This window comes from Talpa europaea (assembly GCF_964194135.1).
Source record: "Talpa europaea genome assembly, chromosome: 6".
Taxonomy (NCBI): domain Eukaryota; kingdom Metazoa; phylum Chordata; class Mammalia; order Eulipotyphla; family Talpidae; genus Talpa; species Talpa europaea.
In genome coordinates, this window is record NC_140072.1 from 39,280,989 (window position 1) to 39,301,769 (window position 20,781).

Below are 20,781 nucleotides of genomic sequence, written 5' to 3' on the forward strand. Positions count from 1 at the left end.
GGGAGATACCTGGTGATTGAACAGCCAGGGATTGAACTCGTGCTGCAGAGGCTGCAGATATTTCACAGTGCAGTGCTTAACTCTTTATGCCACTAGGAAGGCCCTAATTTTAAACTTTAATGGGTGAGCTGTATGGTAAATGAATTACATTTAAAAAAAGCTATTACCAAGAAATAGTCATATCCCATTTTGTATTCCTGCCAGTAGAGTAAATGAGATTGTCATTGCCCATGATAATGTAATCAATACAATGAAGAAATTTGCCACTTTGATAAACAACAACAGTGAGTCAACTGAAAGTGATTTACTCCTCAGAGGACATTTGGCAGTATCTGGAGAAATTTTTTATTGTTTTAAACAGGGTGGGTGGGGACTGCTACGGGCTTTTAATGAATAGAGGTCAGGGATGCTATGCTGCTAAACATCTTATGTATAGGCAGTTCATATCACATAATTATCTAACCAAAAAGATCAGTAGTCTCCAGGTTAAGAAACCCTGGACTAGAAATATTATCTTATTTTAAATTTATACTTATTTGCTTATTAATAAAGGTAAAATGTTCAATATGTTCACTATTAGTTGTATTCATATTTTTGTTCCTATCATTACTTTGTATTTCTTATCAATTTGTATCAGTTTCTTAAATTAGTAAGATCAACTATTTACTGTATTTATTTTCTTCCAGTTTTTCCTTATAAATTTTGTTTAAAAAGTTTATACTGTCTATCAATGTCTTTGTTTTTTATTTCCAGATACCATTTTTAAATTGTACACAGTCTAGAAAGTTCTTCCCTTATTTGCCCCGATATTTTCATTTTTATTTAATTCTATTTTCTTAGACTTTATCTTTTCATATTTAACTTTTCAAATGCCTATATATTTATTTTAATGTATATTATAAGATAAGGAATAGGCTTTTTCTTAATAGTTATGTCTGGTTTTCCTCCTTTGAATAACAATGGCTTATAGAACATATTCTAGGCTCACAATGATCTTCAGGAAATGAAGCTTTCCACCGATTTATGCAGGAGGGAATGTCCGCCTTATTATGGAGTACAATGACATTCCATAAGCTTGTAATTCACCTAACTCATAACAAAGCAGTAGTTACAGATATCACCATGTCAGTTTTGTAGAAATGTATAAAGAAACATGAAAAGTGGAAATGGAAATTGTTTACAGTTCTGGATTAATAAGTCTTTACTTGAATGAATTTTTTGATTTGATAGAGAGTTGGGTAAAGTGATACTCTGTGTGTGTGTTTGGTTTGGTAAGGACAAAATTCTTAGTCAAAAAATTAAAAAGGTTTGTCAATTTAGAACATAATACATTTAATGAATCTCTGATAATATGTTGAATGAAGGGAATAAGTATAGGTTATCTTCCTGTTTTTGTACAGATGGAGAATGAGTTAGATTCTGCTCGTTCTGAAATAGAACTCCTCAGGAGTCAGATGACAAATGAGAGAATCTCCATGCAGAATCTAGAAGCTTTGCTGGTGGCCAATCGAGACAAAGAGTATCAGTCTCAGATAGCCCTTCAAGAAAAAGAATCTGAAATTCAGCTTCTTAAAGAACACCTTTGTTTGGCAGAAAATAAAATGTGAGTTGGTCAGCAATATAATAACATTAAGTCCTAGTTTCTTAATTTTTGGCATTTTATAGATTGGGAGGGTTTTAAGAGTTGAATTTAGAAAGTTTTAGTGCCCATAATTTGCCATTATTTAAACCAAGGGCCAGAAATATTCTGATTTGCCTGAGATTTAGTGCTTATTTCTATTATGTGTTTGTCTAAATTTAAGTTTAATCATCTCTTGTTTCCAACAGAACTTTGAATATAATAGAGTGGGTGGGGGAGGGTGGATAGCAATGTGTGGAGGTGGATAGCAAATGGACTATGGTATAGGATGGTGGGTGTCTTGGTGGTGGGAGTGGCTGGTGACATACATCTGGAGAGGTGTGATAGTATCCCCTTGAATCAATACCAAAATATAGTATTACCACAATAAAATAAAATATTTGAAAAGTAGGAAAAATAAATGAAATAATGTCTTTAGGAAATACTATAAACAGATTGGGGGGGGAAATAAAGCACTTCTGAAATCAGAACAATTTTTCTATATATGGATCCATCTGGTGTACTTATCACTTGGCAGATAGTATTTCTTAATGTACCTATAAGTTATACTGGGTACACAAAAGAACTTCTGCATTCACAGAAACTAAAGACCTACCCAGAGCATTGGTTTTTTTGAGAATCTCTAATATTGTTAGCACAAGACCTTTAGCTGAAGGGTTGGGAATTTGATTACCTCTCACAAAACTAATATGGACCCTTAACCTCTGATTTTGCTTTTTTTTTTTTTTTTCAAGATTTATTTATTTTTATACAAGAGATGGGGTACAGGCCAGAGGCACGGGAGGGTGAGAGGTTTCACCAGAGACAGAGCGGGGAGTAGAACAGGCAGACGACAGAAATACGCTGCTGAGGGGAGTAGCGGGCGAGACAGGAGAGGTCTGCTGTGCCATGTGGGATTCTCGCCTGCCCACCGGGATCAAACCCACACTGCGGAGGCTGAGGACAGCTTCACAGCGGGGTGCTCAACCCACTGTGCCACCGGGGAGGCCCCTGTGTTGTTGTTTTTTTTTTTCAATTCTTGAAATTTATTTAACAATTTTGCAAAAACAGGGGCCTCCCCGGTGGCACAGGCTGTTGAGCACCGCTCTGTGAAGCTGTCCGGTTCTATCGCCGCCAGCCTCAGAGCAACCCACATGGCGAGCAGACCTCTCCTGTCTCTCCCGCTGCTCCCCTTAGCAGTGTAATTTGTCAGTCTGCCTGTTCTGTCCCCCACTCTGTCTCTGGTGAATCCTCTCACCCTCCTTCACATCTGGCCTGTACCCCGGTACTTATAGAAATAAATAAATCTTTAAAAAAAACAATTTTACAAAAACATATACAAATAAAAGGTACTCAAGTTTGTTTACAGCATTTAAAATTATTTGCTTGTTTATTATTTATTGAGGTAACAATGTTTTACAACACTGTATGCCATTCAGAAGCATAGGATCACACCGCCTCAGCTGCATGTCACCACACCACACCCATAAGCCCATTATCTGTCCCATCTATGACACTTTTTTATCCAACTAGACCCTGCCCGCTCATTTGAAAATGGGATGAGAGAATGGAAATCATGGCCTCAGGTACTAGCCATTTAGAGGAAGGCTGCAGAATCAGGGCAAGTTTGTTTTAAAAACTATTTTCAGGTTTTGGCAGCTGTGGCTGAGTCTTTTCACTCACTGCAACTGTGCTTTGGTTATACCTTCAGCGCGTTCTGCAGGATCACTTTCTCAAGCTGATAAATGAAAATCGTCCTTAGTGAAGTGTGTGAAGTGTGCCAAAACTCCTACCTTAAAAGGGCATTTTCTCTTTTAGCCCAGCTGTTAAGTACTATCATGTAGAACTGGGGAGCATAATACATTTTTGTATTTTTAGTCTCTAAAGTTTAGATTTCAGTAGTCTATAATGCAATCCGGAAAACAAAGAGGACAGACTCTTCTGTGCAAGCAGCATTCATCTGTCATTATCTTCCTGATGAGAATGTGTTTTATCACAGGGTTTGAAGTATTATTTAGCCCTAAGAAAATTCTGTTATATTGAAGAGATTTTGTTTTTAACACTGAGTATATTAAATTTCATTATAAGCCTATATAAAGTTCTTGGTTGATAATATGTATATGTGTGTGTGTAGTTATAAAATAGAACATATTAATCATGGTGCTAATGATTCTAGTGTTATTTCATATTACTATACATATAATATCTCAATGTACTTTTATAAAAATGATTTGCAATAGATAGATAATATAGATATATAATAGATAGTAATAGATAATATAGATGTACAATAGATAGTAACACCCCATCTAATTATAGGGAAACTGACAGAAAAGGTTTAACTAATTGAATGGGATTGGGACAGCATAGTCTTTTCATAGGCTACTTTGCACGTTTACAACATCTAAAATTGGCATATTTTGCATATACTTATATGTCTATCCATAAAAATCACAGTTTGACTTGGATCTAGTTGAGAGACCATTGCTAGCAAGGTTTAATGTATTCTAGTCATCCTCTCTATATTTTACGTTTAATCACCTGTCACTCACATTCTCTTTCATAGGGCCATCCAGAGTAGAGATGTTGCCCAATTCAGAAATGTTGTAACACAACTGGAGGCTGATTTAGATATTACCAAAAGACAACTCGGGACAGAGCGCTTTGAAAGGCAAGTTTGTCTCTATGCAGTGTTCAGCCTGGAAATGATTGTTTCTTGAATAAGAATAGATTTTGCTTATTTTATGATGGTTAGATTTTTATTTATTTATGTATGTATATATTATTTATTTATAGAGATTATTTATGTATATAGGAGCTGGGGTGCAGGGGGGTTGGGAGGTGAGAGGACTCACCAGAGACAGAGTTGGGAGCAGAAAAGGAAAATAGACAAATTGACTGAAATACACTGCCGAGGGTAGCAGTGGCAGAGGCAGGAGAGGTCTGCTGCACCATGTGGGTCACCTCCCTGCCTGGGGGATCTTACTTGTGCTGCAGTGGCTGCGGATTGCTTCATAATGCTGACACTTAACCCCTTGTGCCACCAGGGAGGCGCCGATGGTTAGATTTTTAATGTATGAATTGAACTCTAGTTTTATAGTAGTAGTAATAATGTCACTGCAAATGAAGTTTAAAAATCTCACTGTTTCGCTTTAGGGAGAGGGCTGTGCAAGAGCTTCGCCGCCAGAATTACTCAAGTAATGCTTACCATTTGAGTTCTACAATAAAGCAAAATGCAAAATGTCATTCACCAGAACGTGCTCACCATCGATCTCCTGACCGAGGCCTGGATCGATCATTAGAAGAGTAAGTGGTTTAAGGATCCATTCTTTTGGGGTCATATGGCAGTATATTTCCCAGTCTATATAATGAATATTTGAGTGAGTTGGGAAATACAAAAAGTCTATCATTCATAATGTTATTTTCAACATAATTACTTTCCTAGAGCATGTATGTTGTATTATAATATTTTGTTGATAAAAGCACATGAAAAACTTACTGTGTACCATATGAAATACATGCTCTAGGAAAGTAAAAAGTTAAATTTTTCTAGGAAAATATTTTAGATATATTCATATATGTCACAAATTTTGTAAAGACCTTTTTGTTTGGAAATCATTTCAAAATTAAATCAACACAATGAACATCAGTATGCTTTTTACCCATCCTCATTGTTAAATGTTTAACCCATTTGCTTTATATGTGTTTGAAACAACACATGCTTTTTTTTTATTTATTTGCAACCACTCACATAGCTATATAACTTTCACATTTCCTTATGCCCATTTGCTTCATTCATCTTTCACCAAACTCCATGTCAGTGTCCTATCCTCTTCCTTCTCCTATCTCGTCCTTCACCTCTGTTCTCTCTGGTAACCAGGATGTTTTTCACAGAGTCTAAGAATCATTTTTGCTGTGTTTTGCCAGTAATGTTTTCTTTGTTTATATTATACAAATAAGTGAAACTTTCCAGGATCTGTCTTCCACTTTCCAACTTCACTTAGTATACTCACCTCAAGGTCCATCCATTTTGGTCCAAAAGGCACTATTTCATCCTTTTAATATCTGAGTAGTTTTCCACTGAGTATATATTCCACAATTTCTTTATCCAGTTATCTGTAACCAGGCACTTAGGTTGATTCTACAACTTGGCTTTTGTAGATAATGTTGCTATGAACATAGGCATACATGTCTTTTCATATGAACATTTTCTTATTTTTTGGATAAATAATTAACAGTGGTATTGCTGGTTCATGTGGTATTTCCATTTTTAATTTTTAAAGGTATCTTCATGCGTTTTTCGATAGAAGCTGTGCCAAACTATATACTCAGCAAAAGTGGATGAGTGTTTCTTTTTCTCGGCATCCTTACCAACATTTGTTGTTTCAATTCTCTTTGATCCTCATAGGGGTGAGGTGATATCTCATTGTCTTGATTTGCATTTCCATTATAACAAGTGATGTTGAACATTTTATTTTCATGTGCATGTAGGCCATCTGGATGCCATCTTTGGAGAAGTGACTAGGTCTTTTGACCATTTTTCAATTTGTTTTTTGTTGTTGTTATTGAGTTGTATGAGTGCTTATATATTTTAGAAATTAACTCCTTGTCAGACACATTTTGGGCAAACATCTTCTCCTAGGCCATAGATTGATCAGCTTTTTGTTTTTCTTATGGTTTATTTTGTGGTACCAAAGCTTTTTAGTTAGACTTAGTCCCACTTGTTTATTTTTGCTTTTGTTACCCTTGCTATTGGGATTGTGTTCAGTAGTGTTATCACTTAAATTTTCTTTTAAGTTTTTTATGGTTTCAGGTCTTATATGTAAGTCTTTAATCATTTTAAGTTAATTCTTGTGTATGTAGTTAAGTAAGTTTCATTTTTTGCATGTTATTGTCCATGTTTCTCCACATGATTTGTTAAAGAGGCTTTCCTTTCTGTAATGTGGAGTAGTGGCTCTTTTGTCAAAGATTAACTGTCCATATTAGTGTTTATTTTTGGCTCTCTATTCAATTTCATTGATCTATGTTTCTGCTTTAATTCCAAACACCATACTGTTTTACTGTATAATACAGTTTGAAGTCAGAGTGTGTGATCCCTTCACTTTTCTCTCAGAATTGCTTTGGCTATTTTGTGGTTCCATACAACTTTTTTTTTTTTATAAATAATAAATTTTATTTTTATATTCCCCATACAATTGCAGCCCCCCCCCCATTCTGACCCCAATCCCTCCCCTCCCGCCCCCCTAAAAGTGTCTCTGGTTCATAGTTTTTTGTTGATTTTGATTTTCACTTTCTTATAGTTAATCATTTTCCTGGTCCCTTATTTAAGTTTTCTAGATTCCTGCTATGAGTGAGACCATCCGGTATTTTTCTTTTTCTTTCTGGCTTATTTCGCTGAGCATGATCCCTTCCAGCGCCATCCATGTTGCTGCAAATTGCATGTGTTTATCTTTTTTGAATGCTGAGTAATATTCCATGGTATATATGTACCACATCTTCTTGATCCAGTCATCTATTTTTGGGCATTTGGGTTGTTTCCAAAGCTTAGCTATTGTAAACAGTGCTGCTATAAACATAGGGGTGCAGGTGTTCTTTGGAATGGATGTTTCTGTGTCCTTTGGGTAAATACCTAGGAGTGGAATTGCTGGATCATATGGAAGCTCTATGTTTAGTAGGTCCAGAAATCTCCACACAGCTCTCCACAGTGGTTGGACCAGTTTGCACTCCCACCAACAGTGCAGAAGAGTTCCTTTTTCTCCACACCCTCGCCAACATTTGTTGTTGCTAGTTTTTTTAATATGTGCCATTCTCACTGGTGTAAGATGGTATCTCATGGTAGTTTTGATTTGCATTTCCCTGATGACAAGTGATGTTGAACATTTTTTCATATGCCTGTTGGCCATTTGCATTTCCTCTTCAGAGAAGTTTCTTTTTAGCTCTTCTGCCCATTTTTTGACTGGATAATTTTCTTTGTTGTTGTTGAGTCTCATCAGCTCTTTGCAGATTTTTGTGATCAGTCCTTTATCATTAGTGTTGTGTGCAAAAATGTTCTCCCAGTTGGTGGGGTTTCTCTTTGTTTTTGTTATTGTCTCTTTTGCTGTGCAGAAGCTCTTTAATTTGATGTAGTCCCAGCTGTTTATCTTTGCCTTCACTATCACTGCTTTGGGTGATGTGTCTGTAAAGATGTCTTTGATGTGCAAATCACGTAGTGTTTCGCCTATATTTCCTTCTATATATTTTATGGTTTCAGGTCTTATGTCAAGTTCTTTAATCCATTTTGAGTTGATTTTTGTGTCCATACAACTTTTATAATTGTTTATTCTATTTACTTGAAAAAAGTCATTGTGATTTTGTTACATATTGTATTGAACCAATAAATTGCATTAAGTAATATGGCCATTTTAACAGTATTTATTCTTCCAATCCAGGGACATGAGCTATCTTTCCATTTCTTTGTATTTTATTTTATTTCCTTTAACAGTGCTTTATAGTTTTTGAAATATAATTTCCCCCCCTCCTTTGTTAGGTTTACTCCCAGGTATTTCATTCTTTTTGGTACAATTGTAAATGGATTTCTTAAAATTTCTACTTCTCTTGATACATTGTTTGCATATAGAAATCCAACAGATTTTTGTGTATTTATATATTCTAGAAAATTTTTGGTAGTCATATAGGTTTTCAGTGTATATTATGTCAACTGTGAATAGTGATAGTTTCACTTCTTTTCCAATTTGGGTTTCTTTTGTGTCTTCTTCTTGCCTGATTGCTTCAGCTAGGAATTCCAGTAGTCTTACAAGTGGACAGTAGTCATACAAGTGGGCATCCTTGACTTGTTCATGATCTTAGAGAAAATGCTTCCAGTTTTTCAGCACGAAGTGTAAGTTCTCTGTGGGTTGGTCATGTATGGCCTTTATTGTGTTGAGATAAGTTCCATTTATTACCATTTTATTGAGAGTTTTTATCGTAAGTGGGTGTTGAATCTTTCAAGTGCTTTTTAGGTGTCTTGAAATGATCATGTGATTTCCCTCTATTTTTGTTAGTCTGGTGAATGACATTGATTGATTTTTATTTTGTCGAATCAACTGTGTATCCCTAGCATGAAACCTTGATCCTGGTGGATCATTTTCATAATATATTTTGGATTCAGTTTGCTGAGATTTTGTTTGGAATTTTTACATCATATTCATTAAAAATATTGGTATATATTTTTCTTTGTGCTGTCCTTGTTTGATTTGGAGATCAGGGTAATGTTGGCCTTATAAAATGTATCAGGGAACTTTTCAACCCTTTTCAATTTTTTTGAAGAGCTTGAGTAAAATAAATATTAGGTCCTCATGGAAGGTTTGTTAGATTTCACTAGAGAAGACATCTGATCCTGGACATCTGTCCTAAGGAGACTTTTGATTATTCATTCAATTTCTGTGTTTTGATTGGGCTTTTTGTCTTTTTTATCCTGGCTCAGTCTTGGAAGGTTGTATGATTCTAAAAATTTGTCTATTCTCCCACATTGTCCAGTTAGCACAAAGATGTTCACAGTAGGGTCTTATGAGCTTTTATATTATTGTGGCATCTGTTGTAATTTTACCTCTTTCATTTCTGATTTTTTTTTTGATTTTGGTTTTCTTTCTTCTTTTTATAGTGAGCCAAGCTAAGGATTTGTAAATTTTGTTTATCTTTTCAAAGAACCAGTGTTTGGTTTCACTGCTCATTCTAATTTTCTATTTCATTTAGTCCCATTCTAATTTTTATTATTCCCTTTCTTCTAATTTTTTATTTTGTTTACTCCTCTTTTTCTAGCTTTTTTCAGTTGTAAAACTCAATTTGTTTTGATGTAAACCTGTATTGCTATGTACTTCCCTCATAATACCCATTTTAGAACATCCATATGGATCTGGTAGATTGTCTCCCCATTTTCATTAATCTTCAGATAAATTTTAATTGCTTCTTTGATTTCTTCACTGACCCAAGAGGTATTCCATAATACTTTTTTTTTAGTCTCCATATATTTTGATTTATTCCAGGATTCTTTTTGTGGTTAATTTCTAGTTTTATACCCTTGTGATCAGAGAAGAAGCTTGATATAATTTCTATTTTCATAAAATTTTTAGACATGTTTTATGGCCCTGTGTATGATCCAGTCTTAAGAATATTTCATGTACTTGGTGATAATATATATTCATTTATTTTGGGATAGAAGGCCTTGTAACTGTTTATATTATGTCCAACACTTCACTGAAGGGCTTTATATTCTCTATTAACTTTTTGTTAATGTATAGATTGTTTTGGATAATCTGTTTTGTAATCTATAGATTGTTATGGATAATCTTTCCCTTTGTGTAAGCAGTTTGTTGAAGCCATAACTATTAAGGTTTTTGTCAATGTGTTGTTTTAGGTCTGCTAATAGTAGTTTTATATTAATAGGTGCCCCTGTGTTAGGTACATAAATGATATAACAGTTACATTGTGTTGATGAATTGTTGCCATGTTTGTTACTGATTACTATTTTTAGCTGAAAGTCTAATTTATAAAATATAAGGATAGTAGTTCCAGCTTTGCTCTCAGTGTTATTGATTTGAAGTAGCTTACTTCAGCCTTTCACTTTAAGTTTGTGTTGTTTTATTTATTTATATTTTTTCATCCATAAATATTTAATATATTACTAAAGATGCTTTTACAGCTCCACTGATTTATATGACATAGTTCTTCAATGTGTATAAATTACAACAGCATTTATTATTTGTAAATTATTTTTTATGTTTTACATCATTGTTCATTTTTAAATAATATTTGCTTCCCCCCATCTCCTCAGGTGTAGTCCCTGTAGAGTTTCCTTCACCAGTGCACCCATGCACCCTCACCTAAGTCCCCTGTACTCGTCCCTTCCTTCCTCCCTCTTACTCCTCTTCCTCCTCCTCCCCTGCAATATGTCTCTGATTTATAACTGTCTGTTTTTGCTTTGTTGTGTTTTGTACTATTGTTATTTTTTTACACTGATGTCTTATTTGTTTCCCCCATATTCCTGCTATAAGTGAAACCATCCGATATTTTTCTCTTTCCTTCTGGCTTATTTCACTGAGCATAATTCCTTCTAGTCTCATCCATGTTGCTGCAAATGGCATGAGTTTATCTTTTTTTGATTGCTGAATAATATTCCATTGTGTATGTATGCCACATCTTCTTGATCCAGTCATCTATTTTTGGGCATTTGGGTTGTTTCCAGGTTTTACCTATTGTAAATAGTGCTGCAATAAACATAGGAATACAAAACATAGGGGTACAAAAACACTGAATCAATGTTTTTGTGTCCCTTGGGACGATCCCTAGGAGCGGAATTGCCGGATCGTTTAGTAGCTCCATTTTTAGTAGACTGAGGAACCAAGTTTGTGTTGTTTTAAATGAGTTTCTTGTAAGCTAAGTATAGATGGCTGATACTTTTAACCCCAGTTTTTCCCAGGCACTGGAAAGATAGTTAAATACAGAAAGAAAATTTAGTAACAAAACACTGATTTTTTAACAAGGGCATTTAAAATTAAAATAACAATGGCTTATAACATTGTATATTATTGGGGGTTATAATTAGCACCTCTTCAGACATATGTTACAACACCACTCCCTATATCAAAATACCTATACTGTTGTCCCATGATCATTTATTTAAAAGACTTTGTCCTGGTGTTTCAAGTCTCTTTCTGAACCCTCTATTCTATTCCTTTGGGTCTATTTATGTGCCAGTCCACACTGTTTTACTTGTAGAAACTTTGCAACATTTTAAGTTTTTAGGGCTAGTCTGAGGGTTTGCTGGTAAATTGGCTCTCCAAAGAAGGGGAGGGAGAAGTCCTGATTTGTAGCATTTGCCAATTTCTTGATATAAATACTCCCACTGTGGCCAATTTCAAGCTACCAGTGCTTTAACCACCAGCTCTCAAAATTCCTGAATATAACAAGTTCTCAAAGTCTTTTTCTTCAAAGTAATTTTGTTATAAAGTTGATATGGAAAAAAATCCCAGCCAATGTTGAATGGATAACATTATTCAAGGATCTGATTTCATTATAAATCATTTTTGCTTAAAGGGGCAGTTTCCAAGATGTTAAATGAGGATTTACTGTAATTACAATCAACTCTGACCAGCTCTAGCATACTAATGGGCTACTACCACCAAGTATACTTCCTTTTAAGTATTTATGTACATTGTACTGTGAGTTTATTTTTCATTTGAACTTTAGGGTTAACTTCTTTAGCCCTAATAAGAAAAACTCATTAGACTTATGCTCATATTGATTTATAAATTAACTTGGGAAGAACTGACATTTTGATAATGTTGAGGCATCCTGACCAAGAAATGTGTTTCTGTTTATTAAAATTTACTTTGTGTCTTTCAGAAATGGTTTGTAGTTTTCTTTATGTAGGTTTTAGAACTTTCCTTATTTATCCCAATTATTTTATCCTTTTTGTTGTTATTATAAATATTTTTCCCTATGATTATATCTTCAAAAATGCTATTTCTGCATATTATTTTTCTATCTTGTTACCTGGTTATATTTATTTTGTTTCATTAAATTTTGTCATTGATTCTTTTTTTGTGTATTTATTTATTTTAAGATTTGTTTGTTTATTTATTTATTTATTTATACAAGCACTGGGTACAGTCAGAAGCACAGAAGGGTGAGAAAATTCACCAGAGCGGGAAGCAGAACAGGCAGGAGGACCAAAGTACACTGCTGAGGGGAGCAGCGGGCGCAGCAGGAGAGGTCTGCGCGCCATGTGGGACCCTCGCCCAGCGGCCTGGGATCGAACCAGTGCTGCAGAGGCTGCGGGCAGCTTCGCAGCCCAACGCTCAACCACTGCGCCACCGGGGAGGCCCCCAAATTTTGTCATTGATTCTTTATGACTATTCTCTCATGTCATCTACAAAAGAGATAATTTTATCTTGTCTCCTGTTTTCGTGATTTCTTTTGCTTCTTGTTCAGTGTATATAAAAAAGCTATGGATTTTTATATGCTGATTTTGTAACATGCCATTTTGCTATATTTGTTTACTGTGTCTAATAACGTTTTGATGGAGCTTTTAGGATTTTCTATATAGAGAAACTTGTTTACCAAGATATGATCAGTCTTGAAATTATCAATGTGCATTTGAAAAAGATGTATATGCAACAGGTTTAGGGTGGAGTGTTCTATAGATATCTGTTAGAATTAATTTGGTCTAGACAAGCCATATTTAAGACGGAATTCTGCGTGCATCCGGACCTCACCAAAGCTGTTGTGTGGAACTGAGAAAGGGCTGTCCCCCCAGTCAGAGGTGAGCTGAAGTGCCCCACAAGCCAGGCCCTGCCTGGCAGTGAGTCAGAGCCCAGATGGGGATCCAGCCACTGCGGGGGCACACCCAGGGCACACCCAGGGAAGTGCCCAGCAGACTCACCATATTTAAAACAGGGAATCCTGCGCCCATTTGGATCACACCAAAGCTGTTGTGTGGAACTGAGAAAGGGCTGTCCCCACAGTCAGACGTGAGCTGAAGGCCCCCACAAGCCAGGCCCTGCAACAAATCGGAGCTGAGAGGGGGATCCAGTGATTTGGAGCACAGTGGGTTATCCAGCCACCGCCAGGGCAGTCTGTGGGACCTCAAGACCCACCTCTGAAATTAAACAAATACCGAAGGAGGAGATTTTCAGGGACAGCAACCATTAACATATCCATAATACCACTGCCCTACTGGACTTCTGGCATAACGGTATTGGACTTGATTGGACCACCAGTTCCCAACATCCCAGAAAGAGCACATGAAAGAGATGCCGGCTAGTACCAGCAACAGTGTCCCAATGCATAGGACAAATTAGAAAACGAGCAGCAGGGAGAAAAAAAATTACAAGCAACCAAGCACATCCCCAGAGAGAAGACACACCACAAAAAGACAATCATTAACACCAGACTGCAACACGAGTGACTTAGAGGAACTTATGAGTCTTCCCTATAGAGAATTTAAAATCATTGCGATTAAAAAAACTGAAAGAAGTAGAAAATGATATGGGAAAGATAATCAATGCTCAGAAGAATGAGATTGAATGAGGGAATGTGAAAGAAATGGAGGAGATCAAGGATTAATGGAGGAGCTAAAGAACTCTGGGAAAAGCAATGAAAGCAGAATAGATGAAATAGAAGAATGAATAAGTACTCTCAAAGACACAGAAATAAAAAGAACCAAAACAGAAAAGGAAAGAGAAGTACAAAGGAAAAAGAATGAAGAAAGACTTCGGGAACTATCAGACTCCATGAGGAAAGGAAATATAAGAGTAATGGAATCCTAGAAGGAGAGGAGAAAGACATAGGGACAGAGAAAATATTCAAGGAAATAATTGAAGAGAACATCCCAAACATGAAGAAGGAGCTGGAAATAGACATACAAGAAGGAAGAAGAACACCAAACTTCCATGATGAAAGGAAAAATACAGCAAGACACATAATAGTAAAGCTCCCAAGAATCCAAGACAAAAAAATAATGAAGCTGACAAGAGGGAAGAAACAGATAACATACAAAGGAAAACCAATCAGGCTGACATCAGACTTCTCTGAAGAAACACTATGGGCAAGGAGAGAGTGGAGGGACATAGTCAACAAACTCCAAGACAACAAATGCCAACCAAGAATACTCAATCCTGCAAAGCTTTCCTTTCTCTATGAAGAAAGAATAAGGACCGTCCCAGACAAACAGAAAAACTCCGGAATTTCATTACAACTAAACCCCCACTTCAAAAAATACTACAAGGAGTCCTAAAGCCAGAACCAACAGAGGGATGAATAAGAGCAAAACAAGACAAAAAAAATTACATAAATAAATAAAACCAGAGAAAAGACAAACAAAATGGCAAATACAGATGCTAACATAACATATCAATATTAACTCTAAATGTAAATGGACTAAACTCTTCAATAAAAAGATACAGAGTCGCAGGCTGGGTTAAGAAACAAAGCCCAACCTTTTGCAGTCTTCAGGAAACACATTTAACTACAAAAGATAAAAATAGACAAAGTAAAAGGATGGAAAACAATCCTACAATCAAATGGACCAAAAAAGAAGGCAGGAACAGCTATACTGATACCATGTAAGACAGATTTCAAACTCAAAAAGGTAAAAAGAGACCCAGATGATCACTACATTATGATCAACGGGACAATACATCAAGAAGACATAGGGCCTCCCTGGTGTCACAGGCAATTGAGCGCTGCACTGTGAGGCTGTTCACAGCCTCTGCAGTGCGGGTTCTATCCCTGTCAGCTGGCAAGAATCCCACATGGTGGGGCAGACCTCTTCTATTTTGCCTGCTGCTCCCGTCCCCCAGCAGTGTATTTCATCAGTCTGCCTGTTCTGTTCTCCGCTCTGTCTCTGGTGAATCCTCTCACCCTCTCATACATCTGGCCTGTACCCCAGTTCTTGTGTGAATAAATGAATCTTTAAAAAAAAAAGCAGAAGACATAACACTCATTAACGTATACTCACTAAATGAAGGAACACCAAAATATATCAGACAACTATTATCATCTCTGAAAACAGACATCAGAGAAAATACATATGTAGTAGGAAATTTCAACACACCACTATCAAACAACGAATAGATCAACGAGACAAAAAATAAATAAGGACACTAAAGTTCTAAATAAGGATCTAGAGCTCATGGGCTTAACAGACAATTGTAGAACACTAAACCCAAAAAAATTTGAGTACACATTTTTCTCAAGCACACACAGATCATTCCCCAGGATCAATCACATACTGGGACACAAGACAAACATCCACAGATACACCAAGATTGAAATGATACCAACCATCTTCTCTCACCATGAAGGCATCAAACTAAAAATAAACCATAAAAAGAAGGCAAGGAAACCTCCTACCTCATGGAGATTGAAAGCCACACTACTGGAAGACCACTGGACTAATGAGAAGATCAAAGAAGAAATTTAAAAATACTTTGAGTTGAATGACAAAGAGGACACCAATTTCCTAAATGTATGGGACAAGAGCAAGAGCAGTAATAAGAGCAAGAGCAGTAATAAGAGCAGTAATAAGAAGAAAATATATAGCAATAAGGGCTCACATCAAGAAACAAGAAAGAACTCAAAGAAACAACCTAATTTCATATCTCAAAGAACTAGAAAAACAACAAACAACAAGGAAAAAAAAAAACAAAAAACCAGTAGAAGAAAGGAAATAATAAAAATCAAAGCAGAAATAAATGAAATAGAAATTAAAAAAAAAATCCAAAAGATCAATGAAACCAAAAGTTGGTTCTTCGAAAAAATAAATAAAATAGACATCCCTAGCCAGGCTTAAAAAGGAAAAACGGGAGAAAGCACAAATACATAGGATCACAAATGAAAGAAGATAAATCACAACAGACACAGCAGAAATAAAAAAAATAATCAGCAACTACTATGAACAGTTATATGCAAATAAGTACAACAATCTAGAAGAGATGGACAAATTACTACAACTTTATAATCACCCAAAGCTAGGTAAAGAAGAAGTAGAACACCTAAACAGACCAGTTACAAGCAGTGACATTGAAATGGTAATCAAAACCCTCCCCAAAAACAAAAGCCCAGGACCAGATGGATTTACAAATGAATTCTACCAAACATTCAGAAATGGACCAGTACCTATTCTTCATAAACTCTTTCAAAAAATTGAGAAGGAAGGGATAATACCAAACACGTTTTATGAAGCCAACATTACACTAATACCAAAACCGAATGAGGACAACACAAAAAAAGAAAACTACAGGCCAATTTCTCTAATGAACACTAATGCAAAAATCCTCAATAAAACTTTGGCTAACAGAATCCAACAATGTATCCATAAGATAATTCACCATGACCAAGTAGGATTTATTCCAGGGACACAAGGATGGTTCAACATCTGAAAATCAATCAGTGTAATCCAATACATCAGCAAAAACAAAAATAAAAACCATATGATAATATCAATAGATGCTGAGAAAGCTTTTGACAAAGTACAACACCCATTTATGATAAAGGCCCTTGAAATTCTCGGGATACAAGGAACATACCTAAACATCATAAAGGCCATATATGACAAACCCATAGCCAATATCATTCTCAATGGTGAAAAGTTAAAAGCATTTCCATTAAGATCTGGAACAAGACAAGGATGTCCACTCTCACCACTGCTTTTCAATATAGTACTGGAAGTCCTAGCTAGAGCAATAAGAGAAGAGAAAGACATACAAATAATCCAAATAGGGAAGGAAGAAGTCAAACTATCACTATTCGTAGATGATATGATGATATACATAGAGAACCCCAAAAACTCCACAGAAAAACTAATCAAACTAATCAATCAGTTTAGTAAAGTAGCAGGATGCAAAATCAACACACAAAAATCAGTAGCCTTCCTATACACAAACAATAAATCCGAAGAAGAAGAAATCAAGAAAACCATTCCTTTTATTATTGAAACAAAAAAAATCAAGTACTTGGGAATAAAGCTAACAAAAGAGGTAAAGGACCTATACAAAGAAAACTATAAAACACTGTTAAAAGAAATAGAAGACACAAAGAAATGGAAAGACATCCCCTGCTCATGGATTGGAAGAATTAACATCAAAATGGCCATCCTACCAAAAGCAATTCACAGATTCAATGCTATTCCAATAAAAATTTCAATGACATTCTTCAAAGAAATAGAACAAATATTGATGAAATTCATATGGAGCCATCAAAAACCCAAATAGCTGAAGTTCTCCTGAAAAAAAAAAGAAGGGAATGGCGGTATCACACTCCCAGACTTCAAACTGTACTACAATGCCATCATAATCAAAACTGCATGGTATTGGAACAAGAACAGACACACAGACCAATGGAACTGAATAGAAAATCCAGAAATAAACCCACAGATTTATGGTCAACTAATCTTTGACAAAGGAGAAAAGAATATGCAATGGGGCAAAGAAAGTCTGTTCAATAAGTTGTGCTGGGAAAACTGGGTCACTACATGCAAAAGAATGAAGTTTGACTACTACCTCACACCATGCACAAAAACCAACTCAAAATGGGTCTCCCTGGTGGCACAGTGGTTGAGCACTGGGTTGCAAAGCTGCCCACAGCCTCTGCAGCGCTGGTTCAATCCCTAGCCACTGGGCAAGGGTCCCACATGGCGCGCAGACCTCCTGCTGTGCCCACTGCTCCCCTCAGCAGTGTACTTCAGTCCTTCTGCCTGTTCTGCTCCCTGCTCTGGCTCTGGTGAATTCTCTCACCCTCCCATGCTTCTGAGTGTACCTGGTGCTTGTATAAATAAATAAATCTTAACAAAAAAAAATACCAACTCAAAATGGATGAAAGAACTAGACATAAGACCTGAAACCAAAAAATATATAGAAGGAAATAAAGGCGAACACTACATGACATACACCCCAGTAACATCTTTAAACACACATCACCCAAAGCAGTGATAGTGAAGGCAAAGATAAACAGCTAGGACTATCTCAAATTAAAGAGCTTCTGTATGGCAAAAGAGACAGCAACCAAACAAAGAGACACCCCACTGTTTGGGAGAAAATTTTTGCACACAACACTAGTGATAAAGGACTGATCACAAAAATCTACAAAGAGCTGATGAGACTCAACAAAAACAAAGTAATCCAGTCAAAAAATGGCCAGAAGAGCTAAAAAAGAACTTCTCTGAAGAGGAAATGCAAATGGCCAACAGGCATATGAAAAAATGTTCAACATCACTTGTAATCAGGGAAATGCAAATCAAAACTACAATGAGATACCATCTTACACCAGTGAGAATGGCACATATTAAAAAAACTAGCAACAACAAATGTTGGCGAGGATGTGGAGAAAAGGAAACTCTCCTGCACTGCTGGTGGGAGTGCAAACTGGTCCAACCACTATGGAAAGCTGTGTGGAGATTCCTCAGCCTGCTAAAGATGGAGCTTCCATATGATCCAGCAATTCCTCTCCTAGGTATTTACCCAAAGGACACAGAAATTAATTTAGGACACATTAATTCAAAAGGGCACCTGCACCCCTATGTTTATAGCAGCATTGTTTACAATAGCTAAGCTATGGAAACAACCCAAATGCCCAAAAATAGATGACTGGATCAAGAAGATGTACATATACACAATGGAATATTACTCAGCAATCAAAAAAGATAAACTCATGCCATTTGCAGCAACATGGATGGAGCTGGAAGGCATCATGCTCAGTGAAATAAGCCAGAAAGTAAAAGAAAAATACCGGATGTTTTCATTCATAGCAGGAATTTAGAAAACCTAAATAAGGGACCAGGAAAAAAACTAATTATAATAAAGTAAAACTCAAAATCAACAAACAACTATAAACCAGAGACATACTACAGGGGGTGGAAGAGGGAGAAGGATCAAAACAAGGGTAATGGGAATTGTATGGGGACTACAAGCAAGATGAAAATGCATATATTGTACAAAAATGAAAAATGATGTAAAAAATATATAAAATTTTAAAAAATTTTAAAAAGATTTGAAGTGTCTTCCTAGCTATTAACTAATGAAAATCAGAGAAAAATAAAATAAAAATGTGAAAGACCAAAAAAAGAGAATTATTTGGTCTAGCTCCTCATTTAAACCTATTGTTTCCTTATTTATATTTTGTCTTGTTAATCTGTCCGTTGTTGTAATTGGGATATTAATGTTCCCTACTTTTATTATGTTATCAATACCTCTCAAGTTCTGTTCTTAGTTTTCTTATGTATCAGTTGCTCCCTGATTTTGTACATATATGTTTATGATTTTTATTTCTATTTGTTGTATTAGACCATTAATCATACTATAGTATGATAGTATTTTCTTTCTTTTTTTAAAAGATTCATTTATTTGGGCCTCCCCAGTGGCGCAGCGGTTGAGCGCTGGGTCACGAAGCTGCCTGCAGCCTCTGCAGCACCGGTTTGATCCCCGGCTGCTCCCCGGCCACCAGAGGAGGGTCCCACATGGCGCGCAGACCTCTTCTGCCGCCCGCTGCTCCCCTCAGCAGTGTACTTCGACACTCTGCCTGTTCTGCTCCCCGCTCTGGCTCTGGTGAATTCTCTCACCCTCCCACACTTCTGACTGTACCCAGTGCTTGTATAATAAAAAAATAAAATAAAATAAATCTTTAAAAAAAATAAAAGATTCATTTATTTGTGCATACAAGAGCTGGGGTGCAGGCCGGAGGTGTAGGGGGTGAAGGGAGGGGGATGAGAGGATTCACTAGAGATGGAGTGGGAAACAGAACAGGCATATTGACTGAAATACACTGCTGAAGGGAGCAGCGGGCAAGACAGGAGAGGTCTGCTGTACCATGTGGGTCAGCTCCCTGAACGGGGATCACTCATGCTGCAATGGCTGTGGATTGCTTCATAGTGCTGTGACTTAATCCCTTGCGCCACCAGTGAGGCCCCAGTATTTTCTTTATTAATTGAAAGTCTCTTTTAGCAGATATGAGTATAACAGTTCTAGATTTTTTAAATTGTAATTTGCCTGTATAATTGTCTTCCAGCCTTTAACTCTAAGTCTATGATTATCTCTGTTGGTAAGTTGTTGTTTTTTTAAAATAGATTTAATTTTTTTAAATTTTTATTTATACAAGAGCTGGGGTACAGGCCAGAGATGCGGGTGAGAGGATTCACCAGAGACAGAGCAGGGAACAGAACAGGCAGATCAACTGAAATACTCTGCTGAGGGGAGCAGCGGGTGAGACAGGAGAGGTCTGCTGCGCCATGTGGGATTCTCCCTGGCTGGCCGGAATCTAGCCAGCGCTGCGGTGGCGGTGGACAGCTTCACAGCACTGCGCTCAACTCGCTGTGCCACTGGGGAGGCCCAGATTTAATTATTTATGCGTGCAAGAGCTGAGGTTAGGCCAGAGGTGTGGGAGAGTGAAAGGATTCACCAGAGACAGAGTAGGGGAGCAGAATAGGCGGACTGACCGAAATACACTGCTGAGGGGAGCAGCAGGTGAGATAGGAGAGGTCTGCTGTGTGCCATGTGGGTTAGCTCCCTGGCTGGGGATCCAACTCATGCTTCAGTGGCTTCCGATAGCCTCTTAGTGCTGAGACTCAACCCCTTGCACCACCAGGGAGGCCCCAGTAAGGTAAGTTTCTTGTAAACAAATACTCTACACCTTTT

General features: G+C 36.7%; 1 protein-coding gene across 3 annotated transcripts in view; it reads left to right on the forward strand.

Moving 5' to 3' along the window:
• Positions 1-4,928, forward strand: part of TSGA10 (testis specific 10) — a gene marked incomplete at both ends in the record, with an annotated part of 44,666 nt that extends 39,738 nt beyond the window's left edge. For all 3 annotated transcript variants that reach the window (XM_084234593.1, XM_084234594.1, XM_084234595.1), the window contains 3 exons: positions 1,401-1,603; positions 4,185-4,293; positions 4,779-4,928. In XM_084234593.1, the coding sequence (XP_084090719.1) occupies positions 1,401-1,603; positions 4,185-4,293; positions 4,779-4,928 (462 nt within the window). The remainder of the gene's footprint in view (positions 1-1,400; positions 1,604-4,184; positions 4,294-4,778) is intronic.
• Positions 4,929-20,781: the final 15,853 nt, after the last annotated feature.